Genomic DNA, 13578 nt, shown 5'->3' on the forward strand with positions numbered 1-13578 from the left:
AATGAACATACTTTTCTCTTTCTTGGAACCAAATCGTCCTCATAGTGCCCCGTTGGTTGGGTACTTTACAAAACAATGTTTCTGGTCAGCATATTGCAGCCAATCATGATGTCCGTTATTTACAAGACAATGGTTGCTTTCATTTGCATAACTCCTTTTTTTTTTTTTTTTTTTTTTTGGCAATTCAGTGGAGGCATCAGAGAATTGTTGTGTGAAGATGGCTCTGCAGTCTGCACATTAGATAGGTTATAGGCGATGAACGCCTTCGAGGTTGCAAGGAGTGTGTTGCTGTTGAACTTAGAAAGCCTTATGTACTCTGAGTTTTGTTTCCAGTGATAAACATGAATTGGGTTTTCTGATTTAGAATTTGCGGTGTTACTAAATTTGGATATCTGAGTTTTGTTTTCTAAGTTAAAAATTAACGTGTGGTTTAGTGTTATTTGGCTTTTTGAGAAACTATAGCAAATTACCACACTATTTATGAAACAATAGCAAAATTACTCATATTAATTCTGAAATTACAGCAAATTACCACATTATTTAAGAAACTATACCAACATTACTCACACTATTTTTGAAACTTTATCCAGACTATGTGAAACTACAACAAAATTACCACACTATTTATGAAACTACAACAAAATTCTCACATTATTTCTAAAACTACAATAAATTACCACACTATTTATGAAACTATAGCAAAATTGCTACACTATTTATGAAAATACAACAAAATTACTCACATTATTTCTAAAACTACAACAAATTACCACACTATTTATGAAACTATAGCAAAATTACTTACATTATTTATGAAACTACAGCAAAGTCACCACATTATTTATGAAACTACAACAAAATTACTCACACTATTTCTGAAACTTTACCTACACTATTTCTGAAACTACAGCAAAATTACCACACTATTTATGAAACTACAACAAATTACCACATTATTTATGAAACTACATCAAAATTACCACATTATTTATGAAACTACAACAAAATTACTCATACTATTTCTGAAACTTTACCCACATTATTTATGAAACTACAGCAAAGTTACCACCCTATTTATGAAACTACAACAAAATTACTCACACTATTTCTGAAACTTTACCCACACTATTTTTGAAATTACAACAAAATTACGACATTATTTATGAAACTACAACAAAATTACCACACTATTTATGAAACTACAACAAAATTTCTCACATTATTTTTAAAACTTCAACAAATTACCACACTATTTATGAAATTACATCAAAATTACCACACTATTTATGAAACTATAGCAAATTACCACATTATTTATGAAACTACAGTAAAATTACTCACATTATTTCTAAAACTACAGCAAAATTACCCACTGTAACAACCCGTCCCTCAATATCTATAGTAGAAGAAAGAAAAAAGATATGGTGAAAGTTATAATTCATACATGATTGTGTATACTATTTGCTATAATTATACAAGAGGTTTATGTCTTTGTGGATGGATATCTCATGGTAGCTTACTGCCATTGTTAAATATCGAAACAACCCTTTCTAATCGATGGTAATAGAAATTACCAACACGTTCTTGTAGGCATTGAGGAACATGTGTGGTGCAGCTGCCAAGGTGGGGTATGAGATGGCTAACGCCAATGAAGTGACCATCGAGACACCAGAAGCAAACTTCTCCATGAGATCATCCTCAGTCAGATCAAGCACATTTGGGCTGAAGACGGAACCATTGTCATACACCATCTGGACAACAAAACCATATGAGAATGGCCTGATTCCAAGCTTGGCAAGGAGGACAACCTCAGAAGAGCCAACCTTATCTCCCTTCTTGATAAGTTCAACAAGGGTAATGATTTCAACAGTACCCTTGTTGATCTTGGTGGGGATGTTGAGCACCTGAAATGTGAAACATACCAAGTCAAAAAGAGGTCTGAGATGGGTCAAGACCAGTGTTACCAGGAGGAACCACCACATCAATTGGAGCAACCAAACCAACACGAGCATGGGCTCTAGCCTATTCAATTCAAAATAAAATACTCCTAAGAATTAGATTGATATAGTAAAACACAAAAACAAAATGGGATAGATTGGAAAACTTACTAAAATTATCATGAGGCAAACTAAACCCATATAAAATATGAAAACTCGATAAATAATCATCCAAGTCGATAAAAGATGCCTCCTGCTAAGGTATACTAGAGAAGCAGTAACTCTAGATTACTCACATTCAAAAACAGCAGAACCTTCATAATTTTACTCTTACGGATAATTCAACAAATTGGGTTTAAATTTCATACCAATTTGAAATCTACGCAAAAAACACTTACAGATTATAGTTTCCTATAACACAATAAGCATCTTACATCACTACAACAACTAAAATGCATTAAAATTGATAATATCATGAATTCGAACAACAAAAAAGGAAATCGAATTCGGTTACCTTGTACTTGCCAACCTCTTCGCTGACTTCCTTCAAATCACCCTTTGTGAAAATCTGACCGACGTTTGCCTAAATCCCAAAAACAACAACAAATCAAAAAACCAACGAATACAAACAAATCAGCAACCACAAATGGAGCCAAAGAATGGACCACAGAGGGGGACGAGTTGAGGTAGGCATTGTTGCCCGTCTTCTCCGCATGGATCCTGACAGGCATTTTCATCATCGTGTTTTTCCTGTTCAGAACGACGGAGTCTCCGCGCAGCCCTTTGCGAATGTTCTGGAGCTGCTTGGAGCCGACGTTGTCGGCGGCGACAATGAGGACCTAGCCATACTCGGCGAGAAGGGAGCAAAGCTTGGAGTCGTAGGCGATCTTCTTGTCGACCTTGGAGGGTTTTCTTCTGTTAAGGTACTTTTGGAAACTTATTTTTGTCTATGTTGAGCCCCGTAATCCAACTCATGTCGAATTTGGAGCCCTATCTTATGATTAATTTTGAGGTGTTTTTGGTTAAAGAAAACTATAGGGTGGTCTTTAGTTAAAATATTATGGATCCAATCCATTTCCATTAAGGCTCCCTAAGATAAATAGTTAGAAAACTATATTTTAATCCTTAAATAAGATGAAGTTTAGAAAAATGTGAAATCCCATCCCCGGATTTCACTATTTAAAATTACGTATTTTTGTATTATTAATTTCAACCCGTCTATATTTGCGGTGCATAATTTTTTTAGTAAAGGGACGAAAACACCCTTAATGGACTAAACGAAATTTTTGAGGACATATTTGATGCGTATGTATTTTTCCATATTTCTTTATGTATTTGGATATTACTCGTCGATACAAGCACGTGAGCGTAAACTGAATGTAATTTGGAGCTATAACGAAGGAGTTATTAACGTTTAAAGTTGGGGGCATTTTAGTAAATTTAACCTTCACTCTAAAAGGCTCCAAATTTTCTGGAGCAATTAGATTGAGCCACGTGGACAATTATGATGAAGAGTGGAGGAGAGAAAGGAGAGAGATGGACAGAAGAGAAGAGAGGAAAGAGGGAGAAATGAGGGGAAGGAAGGAGAGAGGGGGAGGGGAAGGCACCGAATAATTCCGCCCATTTCCCCTTGCGACCTAACCCGGTCAGAAACAATGGAACCCGTTGGTTCCTTCGGCCAAATTTTGGCGTTTGAAGCTGACCCACCACCTAGGAAGTACTCCACGACCGTCTCCTTACCATTTCCACCCCAAATTCGAAGAAATTGGGCTCGGAATCACGAAGAATCTCACCAGTGGGTGCAACGGACCACGCCCGTGATCGGCCATTTCCGAATGCAAGCACATCGATCTCTACCACCATTAGACTCTCCTTGAGGCTAGGAACAAAGTCCAAACAACCTTGGAGGCGGCGGAACACCGGAGAAGTCGAATCAAAGCCACCAATTTCTAGGGTTTCTGGCAGGTTCATAGCGATTTGAGGCTTTTCCCGGCCAAATTGGCTTTAGTCACAAGTATGAAACTTGCTCCACTCATTAAGATCTTAATTTGGTAAAATTTGGTAAATTTTGGAATTAGTTGAATTTTCCGGCGAGTCAGGACGGCCGGTCACCGTGGGCAGCGGAGCGTGGCTGCGGCGCGTGGGCTGAGAACTCATCGGACCATCCTAGGCTAATTTTGATGCCCCAATTCCATATTTGACATCTGTTTAGTGAAATTTCGATGTTTTAACATAGTTTCCTAATTGACCCCCTAGTTGGCCTTCACTTGATTATCATATGAATTGACGATCCGACCGTTGGATCAGCACCAAACTTTAATATGTAATAGTATGTAATATTTGAGAACATTATGAATTGGTAGATCGGGAATCCAATGTGCGGATCTTTCCAAAGTGGATTTCTAAGTTTGTAAATCAAACTTTGACCGCCATTTGAATTTATTATTGGTGGAGATCTAACCGTTGAATCATAATGAAATTTTAGTATGTTGTTCTAGAAGCATAATGTGGAATTTTGGAAGCTACGGATCATAAATCTGATTGGCGGATCTTCCAATTTAGATTTCTAAGGTTGTGGACCCTACTCTCGACCTTGATCAAAGGTTGGCTTTTTAGTCAACTAGCCCGAGTTCTTCTAGAGTGTCGGTTATCTTAGAGTGCAGTTGAGATTTCATGGAGCTTGATGGGCTCATCGTGATGACGTGTCTCCTCGATTGACGTGTGACTCGATTCGCGTACTAGTGGCATCATATTATATTATACTTGTTTATTAAGTATGTTTTGATTTGTGCATTAAAAATGTTTATGGAATGTGGTTTGATTAGTATGATTGGTATGATGTGATGAAATGTGAGGGCTAGTAGTGGACTATTAACCCACTGTCATGGGGATTCATTGCTTCGATATCGTTTCATATCTTGCTTTGTTGATCCGTTCTAAACTTAGTACTTGCGTTTTGTTTCATTTCGTTCAGCCTTCTAAATTGAGTACTTGGTTCTTGTATTGTTTCTTAGAGTCGTTGTTATATTCCTTGGACTTCCGCTTGGTTTCGTTGAGTGATCGAGAACTGGATTTTCGATGGGGTTCCGTATAGTGGTTCGGTTCCCTGCTCCATCTGGATTTCGTTGAGTGGTCTAGAATTGTATTCAGCTTGGATTTCATTAAGTGGTTCGATATGCATTGTACTTCGCGAGTCCGTTGAGTGGTCCGGAATCGTATCCACTCGGATTCCATTGAGAGGTCTGGAATCCCTTCTACTCCATGACTCCATTGAGTGGTTCGGAATTGTATCCTGGTTTGGATTCCGTTGAGTGGTCCGGAATCCCCTTTTGTGTCTTGGTTCCGTTGAGTGGTCTAGAACCCCGATGTTGATGGAGTTCGTTGAGTGGTCTGAAATCACATCATTTGACTTATTGGTTCCTTGGATTTGATTTAAGCTTTATAGATGTAGGCTTCGACCGAACTGTGTCGCTCTAGCCTTGCATTTCGGTGTATGGTATGTGTTATTGATTAATGTGATTGTGGAATGATGTTGGAAAGCATATATGTGTGAATGGTATACCTGTGTGCATGGCAAGATGATAATTATTGTTTGGCTTATGGTTGATATGTAGTGTGGTACTTTATGTTTTATTCTAAAAGTATTTTATGAAAAGGTTAGAGTTTGATGAATGATGAACTACGAATGACTTGATCCCTATTTAGGGTACGTAGGCAGTCTAGCAACGAGGTTAGATGCATCCATAAAGTGTACAAAAAATTACTACGTAGTTGGATCGTGAGTTGTGCTTTGTACATATCCCGGATGCGGGCTATGTTAGATATACATGTAATTGGTGACATCACGTGTCGATCCTGGACATATGTCGGGATTGAGGCATGACAAAAAATGTCTTATACAAGAATTTTTTTTTAAAAAAACAAACGATGGTATCTACGCTAAGAGTGAGAAAGTGAGCTTTGACTAAAATTAATTTTTAATATTGTCTTGTCTTACACAAGATTAAAAATTGATTTTAGTCTTTATACTCTATTTAATGTCATCGCATGCATTCAATGTCTCTTTTTTTTTTATAATAATTTTAAACTTTTCATGAATTAAATTTTATAAAAATATTGTAAATTTAGTACTCTTTTGAATTCCAATGAATTAGCTCTTATCTTTTAAGATTTTGCATCACCAATTTCTGCTAGGAGACAGATTGTCTGCCCTCCTGTTATGGTGCCCTTCCCATCTTCTTCTATTTGTGAGGTCACGGTTAAGCCATGTCAACATTTTATATTCCTATTGTTTTTTGTCTTATTATCTCTATAAAAAAAATAAATATAAAATGTTGACATGACCTAACCGTGACTGCAAAAATAGAAGGGGATGAGAATGGTACCATAACAGGAGGGCAGACAATTTGCCTCCTTTCTGCTAAGTATCTTATATAAAAAAAATATTTTGATAAAGACTTTTCAGTACACACGTTGAGCATGCCAAATATAATCTATTATATCTAAGATTTTATCAATCTATTGTAATGATTGCATGCATCACAATGATTCAAGTAATAAAAAATGTTAAGGAGACTCTCAAAGTAGAAATCTTTATGGACTCTCTGCTACTCATATTTTCAGCACAATATTTTATAATGTTGGTACAGGAATCGATGTTAAACTGTGAAATAGCAGAAAGTCTCCTAAGCATATCTCTTCAAGTAATATATTATACCTAGGAATATAGTAACCTTTTATAAATGACCTATTTGTCGATTTCCTCCCCTCAACATTGTATAGAGTTGCCATTTTTCCCTCTGGCGTTATTTTGAAATTTTCATCCAATTTAATTTCCATCCATTTTGGTCACCCGAACAACACATGGCAATTGTATGAAGTAAAAATGATAATTGTGTTTTAGAAAATTGGGCGCTTAGCCAATACTTTGTAGCTACATTGGACTCCCATGACTAATTCAAACAGAAAGTGTCGGAGCTAACTAGCGAAAGAACAAAAAAAAGTTTGTTGTCCATATAGGGATAAAACTACTTTATTGCCCTCAAAGATCTACAATGTGACCCAAATTGATAGAAAATTAAGAGAATTCCAAAATTTAACACCAGGGGAAATTGGCTAATAAAAAAAAGTTGAGGAGATAATCGGTTAAAATTAAAATTCATGGAAAAAAAATTAGCAACTCCTTACAAGTTTGGGAGGAAATTGGAAAATACCTCCTTATAAATTAATACATATACGTAGTGCCAACCACTCGGGTTAATCCAGTGATGAAGGTGAGTTGAATGATGGATAAGAAGAGGTTTACAATTAACCAAACGTATCAACTATTGGCTCGGGGGCAACATGTCAATTATTGCATGGGTTACATGAATCTTTCATCCATCTTTATTTGGTAATAAAGTGGCTAATAAGTCAGATTTGAATAATGTTATCATATCCCCTAAAGATTTCCAATTGTAGCTAGTGCAGACCACGCAAGCAATAGAAACATGCAGTTGCAACCGGCTATATGGGCAGGGTGTTGAATTTCTATACATATGTGATAGTTCGAACTCTTCATTTTAAATTATTGTAATAATTTCAAACTCTCTCCTCCTTTTAAAAAAACAAATCTATGATGGGTTTGCTACTTGTAGGACATGCAAACAAGAAAATTATCCCCCTCCCCTTAACAATAATAAATTACAAAAAAAAAAAAAAGGGATGGGTTTGCTACTTGTAAAACATGCAATTTTTCCACATGTAAAATATTGGACACTTACGCCACACACTTATCTTTGATGTGAAGACAATATTGGTTCGATTAGTCTCTAAACAGTGGTCATACTTAACACTAAACATGTTAAAATCGATTATTACTTTATCATTAAAGTTTAACACTAAACATGTTAAAATCGATTATTACTTTATTATTAAAGTTTAATGTGGTGACTTATCATTATCTATCATTCTGATATATGTTTTACTAACGAGGGCGTCCGTGTGATGATGCGAGGTTTAAAACATTATAAAACATGTGGAAAGTTCTAAATATATATGATAGACAATACTATTTATATACATGTGATTCATGTGGAAGCTTAAAAGATGTTGTCGCACAAACTTCCATAAAACAAAAAGACCAAATGTTTAGCTCCACACATTCAAGTGCAACTTGATAAATCGTGCGGAACACAAAAGTAAAATGGAACAGAATTTTGTTGCATCAAGATCAGTGGACTCATGAATTGTGTTCTTCATAATCAGAATATATGATTAAACATAGTGCCTTGCTGGACAATTAATAGAACCATTAAAAGAAAAAAGCAATTAACTTCTTCGATCCTAATTACAAAACCAATTGGCATATTGTTAGGTTGATATTTTACATATATTTTGTATCTCCTTTACTTAATTTTTAGTCATAATTTAGTTGGGTTTAATAATTTGAGAACAAAACATGAATTTTAGGGCGAAAATATGAGAAACCCAAAGAGTTATCCAAGTTGGACTGTATGAGCTGTGCGGATCGGTTCAGAATTTGAATTATTTGGCTTAGTGCAAGTCTGTTTGGCTTCGCGGCTCTCCCAACTCGGATTTCCTAATGTGGTTGGTTTTATTTATTTACCCTGTTGGGTTAGGGTTGTTGACCTTTCAACGAGGTAAGGGTAAGGATTCTGATGTGAAGCTTTCTCTTTTTTTGGTAAAGATGCGAAGCTTTCTCGGTTGCCCTAAGTTGCCCTAAGTTGATAAATGTTTTCCTAATCTAATTGGGCTACTGCATTCCCAGTCAAGTGGTGCGAATTGGTTTAATTGGTGTCGATTAGTTGGCCCATATTTTTAGGAGCAGTGCTGCTCTTTTGTTTCCATCAACGATTGGGAATTATCTCCTTGTTGCGAGAGACAAAAGGAAGAAAAGAAGATAAAATATAAAAAGGATATGTGGCACCAATTAAGGAGAACCTCCCTGCACAACACACACACACATACAGAGAGGGAGAGAAGCCGAGAGCATAAGGAAGAAGGAAATGGAGAATTCAAAAGCAATGCATTTATACAAACACACTTTACTTATTATTTATTTGTCACATAAACTGACACTCGTTGGCACTCTTTATTCTAGTACATATGGAATATAATAGTAGGGCCACCTATATTCGCTACAGCGTGTGTCCACATAATTTTATTGATACAATACTAGTAGGAAGATTTACTTTCAAGGGTAAAGTTCAATAAGAGACCTGAAACCGAACATATGAGTCATATTATAGTGAGTGAAACCAGCAGCCAAAAAGATCGTTTTCCATTCTGATTCGCTACGCTCTTTGCCAGTGAAGGCAGACATCATCAGCACATCAAACATCAGTTGGGTTTCAATTGATTTCTTATCCACCATCTTCTCCTTGTTATCGACATGTCCCACAACTATGTCTATGATGATAATCTTCTTATTCCCTTCATCGTTTTTGCTCAGAAGTATTGCTTCTCTACACTTCTTCAATATCTTCACGCTTTCTTCATCGCTCCAATCATGCAAAATCCACTGAGATATAGATTATTAATTAATTTCATACATTACCCAATTAGTCACAATATTTCCACAATTAATCTATAAATAAAACGAGGATATGTGCACACAACTACATCAACAATGTATATACTTGCTTGTCGGCACCTTTTACGTATCAATAATCCCATTTAAATACACTTGTTCATACTTTCTTTAATAGAGGTGGGAGATGTTTTTACTAACAAAAAGGTTATTAATTACGAAATTAACTAAGAAACAACAAATAATTGAGTGTTATATATTACGTACCTTGAGCAAAATTGCATTTGCTGGGGGTATTTCTACAAACATGTCTCCCCCCACAAAACCCAAATTATGGGTGGTTCCTTGCAAGTCAGCCACCACATGTGGTTGGTCAAACACAATGCAGTTGATGCTGGGGAATGCATTGGCAATGGCCTTGGCCATGGTTCCTGTTCCTCCTCCAACATCCACCAGGGATTTCAAGCCCTCAAAAACTCCTCCACACTCTTTCACCACCTCCCTTCCGAGAAGCTTGGAGTCAGCCTCCATTGCTTCATCAAACAAGTTACCGAACCTTGGTTCCTGAGCGGCCAAATCCCAAAAGGGCATTCCATTTTCCATTTCAAATGGTGTACATATAGTAGCTGGATCATCACCACCGTTCATCTGCAACCAAGCTCCCATCAAGTGAAATGGGGTTGTCAGGACCTGGTAGAGTAGAACCTAGTTAGGATTCCTTGTTCCATAAGTATTGTAACTAAATTTAAATTAGTTTTTCTTGCTTTCCTAGTAATCCTAATATTCATTGTCATTAAATCCCAAGACTTATGATGTATATATAAAGATACGGTCTCTAGTTATCAACGTTCTTTGACTGAAACCTTGTAGGTTTTCAGTTTTTTATCGAAGTTACTAACATTAATGTAATGGTGTGGTTCTATGTAGGTTATTACATTTTTAAATTAAAAATTGAAATTTGTAGTTGGTTATATTAGTGAGATTTTAAATAAAACCCATATTTTGTGGGATTAAAAATATCAAAAGAATAAATAATAAATTGTATACATAAAGACATGGGTAGATTCATTAAAATTACCAAAAAATTATTGTACCAAAACATGAATACATTTTTCAAAACTAAACAAAAAAAAAAAAAAAAAAAGAAGAAGAAAGATATGAGGCTTAGTAACATTATTAAATTTCTTACTTGACATTGATACATTCTCAAATCAATGAAATAGAATGTACCCATATAAGTTTAAAAATGGATTTAAAAAAAAATGAATGAATTATATATATAGATAAGTGTACATTTTATATTAGAAAATGGTACATTTTACATGTAGCAAATTGTATATTTAAGAATTGGTACATTTAAGATTAGAGAAAATTGCAAAAATTATATAAATGGGTACATTTAAGATTAAAATTTTGAAAAAAAAAAAAAATCCTTTTTATAAAAAAACAATTAATGGGTATAAACTTATTCTAATTTTTTTTTTTTTTGGAAATGTTTTAAACCCTAATCATCTACTAATTTTTATTTTAAAATTTATGTAACTGACTTGTAAATTCATTAATGCTAGTGACTTCAATCATAATCTCAAAACTAATAAGGTTTCGGTCAATGAACATTCGTAAATATGAACTGGCTACTAATTTTTCCTATAAATAATATATATCAAATTCAATATGCACTACCGGATCGAGTATCATGAGTATAAGTGGTGTGGTGTTTGATGGCCCGTCTTTGAGAAGAAGCCTAGATGTTGGTGTTAGGCTATACAATACAACAGCTTCTTCTTCCTCCACATCGTCACAATCATGATGAACATGATGATGTTGTGCAAAGAAATCGGAGTGGACGAGGATGCGCATCAGGCGTGAGACGAAATGAGCTCTTGAAGGGTGGACATTGAGCGCAGCGATGAGCTCGGAAAGAGAGATGGGTTGGCCGTGGTTGTGAATCACGTCTGGGATGCCCAGTTGAGCTGCACATTTGAGTGCCATGGAGTTTATGAACTGGAACATGTGGTTCCAAATCTGAGCTTGAGCTTCAAGAAGCTCATGGCTAGTAGAACCCACTTCACCATCACTCAAACCCATGTGTGTGTGTATTTCTATGTAGTAAGTCTGTGGCTTCCAGATTATATATTTTGATTGATTATTCTCTTGCTATATTAGTTTTGAATACATGGGTTATGTGGATCGGGATATATATAGCACTTCCCAGGGCCCACATACAAATATTGAAGTGAAAAATCATATTATATACTCGACACTCTTACCTATCGAGGTTTCATCTTTCACGCACACTTAAAGCATATCAGGTGCTTTCTAATTGTTCACACTTTGAGCGTGCCAAACATAAGCTATCTAAGATTTTGTCAATCTAAATTGTAATGATTGCATACATCACTATGATTCAAGTCATATATTATAGGGAAATTTTATGTGAATCCGTATACTTCTTTCTACACAACTTACTCTCTAAATCATATTATTTTAAATTAAACTATCAATATGTCTTTAAATTCAAATGTATTACCTAAACTATCCTCACAAACTCCATTCAATATGTAAATTTATCTTTTCACTAATTTAGAAAAGGCTTAAATGTCAAAATGGTCCATGTGTCATAGCCATATGGCTAATTTAGTCCCCGTGTTTTCAATTTGGCTAATTTAGTTCTCATGTTTGTCTAGGTTAGCCAATTAAGAATGTTTGTACCATAATCGACCAATTTCGAAACTACCGAGCACCGGTCAACGTTATACCGTCAAGGACCCAGAAGAGTTTCCCTCCAAATAGGAGGCCAATCACAGCGCGACACGTGTTGATATCAGAAGCCAATCATAGCGCGACACGTGTCGACATCGGAAGCCAATCATAACACGACACGTGTCAATGTCAGAACAAAGCTAGAAACTCTCTTCTATAAAAGAAGATCATTCTCCCACAATATTTCCGAATGTCATTTGTACTAAATCATTCACTAGTACTCACTAAAGGAGAGCTTGAACCTATGTACTTGTGTAAACCCTTCACAATTAATGAGAACTCCTTTACTCCGTGGACGTAGCCAATCTGGGTGAACCACGTACATCTTGTGTTTGCTTCCCTGTCTCTATCCATTTACATACTTATCCACACTAGTGACCGGAGCAATCTAGCGAAGGTCACAAACTTGACACTTTCTGTTGTACCAAAGTCCCCACTGATTTTGTGCATCAACATTTGGCGCCGTCTGTGGGAACGACATTTATTCCCACTCTCTTCAGCTTTGCCAAGCTAGTTTCCACCATTCGTACACTCTTTTTTGACCAGGCATCCATCTCCAACATGGGGAGCGAAGGAAGCCACATCACATAGAATGACACCCTTCTTGCACTTAGTGCGAAACAACGAAAGAAGGAAAGAAATAGGGTTGTTCTTCAAGCTAAAGTCGAAGAGCTAGAAGCTCAGAACAACAAGATAGCAATGAAGAATGAGGTCCTCTAGGAGCAGTATGAGAAACTCTTTGAGACGCTCCACGAAACTAGGCGTACTCAAACACGCGAGCTCGTTGCCCCTGTAGACATCAACCATCATCTGGGTGCCCCCCTAACACGGAGGGTCATCTCCCTTCGACATGGGTATCCCTGATAAGGAGCGAGCTAATCATCAAGACATTGATCAACATGAGACTTCTCTCAACCCAGATGCTTCGACCCGAAGTAGAAGAAGTTGAGGAAGACACCTCCTTATAGAAGGGTTGGAAGGATCAAAAGCCGTTTATCGTGACTGCCGAGACTTCCTAAAGCAACATTGAGAGAATCCCCTCCACATATGCTCGAAGATCAATGACCCAAGGGTTTCTGAAAAACTCGGTCCCCTCCTACGATCCAGGCCAGCTGCCAATCTAGGGAAGGAACGAAAGGTCCCAGAGGAACATGAAGGTACATGGGACTCTGAGGTATTCCGACAGACTCGCCGTAGAAGTCAGTACGGCGAGTCCAAGAAAAAACCACATGCCCTTGCTCAAACTTTCCTACTTCCAAGAGGCGATGGAGACTTACGAAAGAAAATTCCAGTGGTACATGACTCCACTCAGGACCTCTTTGTCCTACAGCTCCTTAAGGAAGTAAA

At 36.6% G+C, this 13578-nt stretch overlaps 2 protein-coding genes and 1 long non-coding RNA gene across 4 annotated transcripts; 1 reads left to right on the forward strand and 2 right to left on the reverse strand.

Annotated features, from left to right (window-relative positions):
* On the forward strand, positions 1–439 carry LOC126592441 (uncharacterized). Its single transcript, XR_007612651.1, has 2 exons — positions 1–84; positions 189–439. It is a non-coding gene; the product is annotated as an uncharacterized LOC126592441 (long non-coding RNA).
* Positions 440–1283: 844 nt separating this feature from the next.
* LOC126592205 (60S acidic ribosomal protein P0-like) lies at positions 1284–2893 on the reverse strand. Its single transcript, XM_050257954.1, has 3 exons — positions 2603–2893; positions 2452–2520; positions 1284–1904 (listed from the first exon to the last, which is right to left on the reverse strand). The coding sequence occupies exons 1-3, from the start codon at positions 2675–2677 to the stop codon at positions 1551–1553; spliced, it is 498 nt and encodes a 165-aa protein (XP_050113911.1). The 5' UTR covers positions 2678–2893; the 3' UTR covers positions 1284–1550.
* Positions 2894–8963: 6070 nt separating this feature from the next.
* Positions 8964–11692, reverse strand: LOC126633569 (trans-resveratrol di-O-methyltransferase-like). Of its 2 annotated transcripts, none has more exons than XM_050304271.1 (3): positions 11152–11692; positions 9736–10116; positions 8964–9459 (listed from the first exon to the last, which is right to left on the reverse strand). In XM_050304271.1, exons 1-3 carry the CDS (start codon positions 11554–11556, stop codon positions 9133–9135), a joined length of 1113 nt encoding a protein of 370 aa, XP_050160228.1. In that variant the 5' UTR covers positions 11557–11692; the 3' UTR covers positions 8964–9132. The 2 variants fall into 2 exon arrangements, with proteins under 2 accessions (XP_050160228.1, XP_050160212.1); XM_050304255.1 differs by having other exon boundaries at positions 9736–10158; positions 11152–11646.
* Positions 11693–13578: the final 1886 nt, after the last annotated feature.

This window comes from Malus sylvestris, chromosome 1, assembly GCF_916048215.2.
Source record: "Malus sylvestris chromosome 1, drMalSylv7.2, whole genome shotgun sequence".
Lineage (NCBI taxonomy): Eukaryota > Viridiplantae > Streptophyta > Magnoliopsida > Rosales > Rosaceae > Malus > Malus sylvestris.

What these genes read in the sequence shown, in the direction of transcription:
- LOC126592205 (XM_050257954.1), bottom strand. Translation starts at nt 2,677, where the DNA reads ATGATGAAAATGCCTGTCAGGATCCATGCGGAGAAGACGGGCAACAAT. An exon ending in TCAACTCGTCCCCCTCTGTG is followed by an intron (nt 2,521 to 2,602) that starts GTCCATTCTTTG and finishes TTTGGGATTTAG; the next exon opens with GCAAACGTCGGTCAGATTTT. An exon ending in AAGAGGTTGGCAAGTACAAG is followed by an intron (nt 1,905 to 2,451) that starts GTAACCGAATTC and finishes TTCACATTTCAG; the next exon opens with GTGCTCAACATCCCCACCAA.
- LOC126633569 (XM_050304255.1), bottom strand. Translation starts at nt 11,556, where the DNA reads ATGGGTTTGAGTGATGGTGAAGTGGGTTCTACTAGCCATGAGCTTCTT. An exon ending in TACTCATGATACTCGATCCG is followed by an intron (nt 10,159 to 11,151) that starts GTAGTGCATATT and finishes CTACTCTACCAG; the next exon opens with GTCCTGACAACCCCATTTCA. An exon ending in CAAATGCAATTTTGCTCAAG is followed by an intron (nt 9,460 to 9,735) that starts GTACGTAATATA and finishes TCTATATCTCAG; the next exon opens with TGGATTTTGCATGATTGGAG.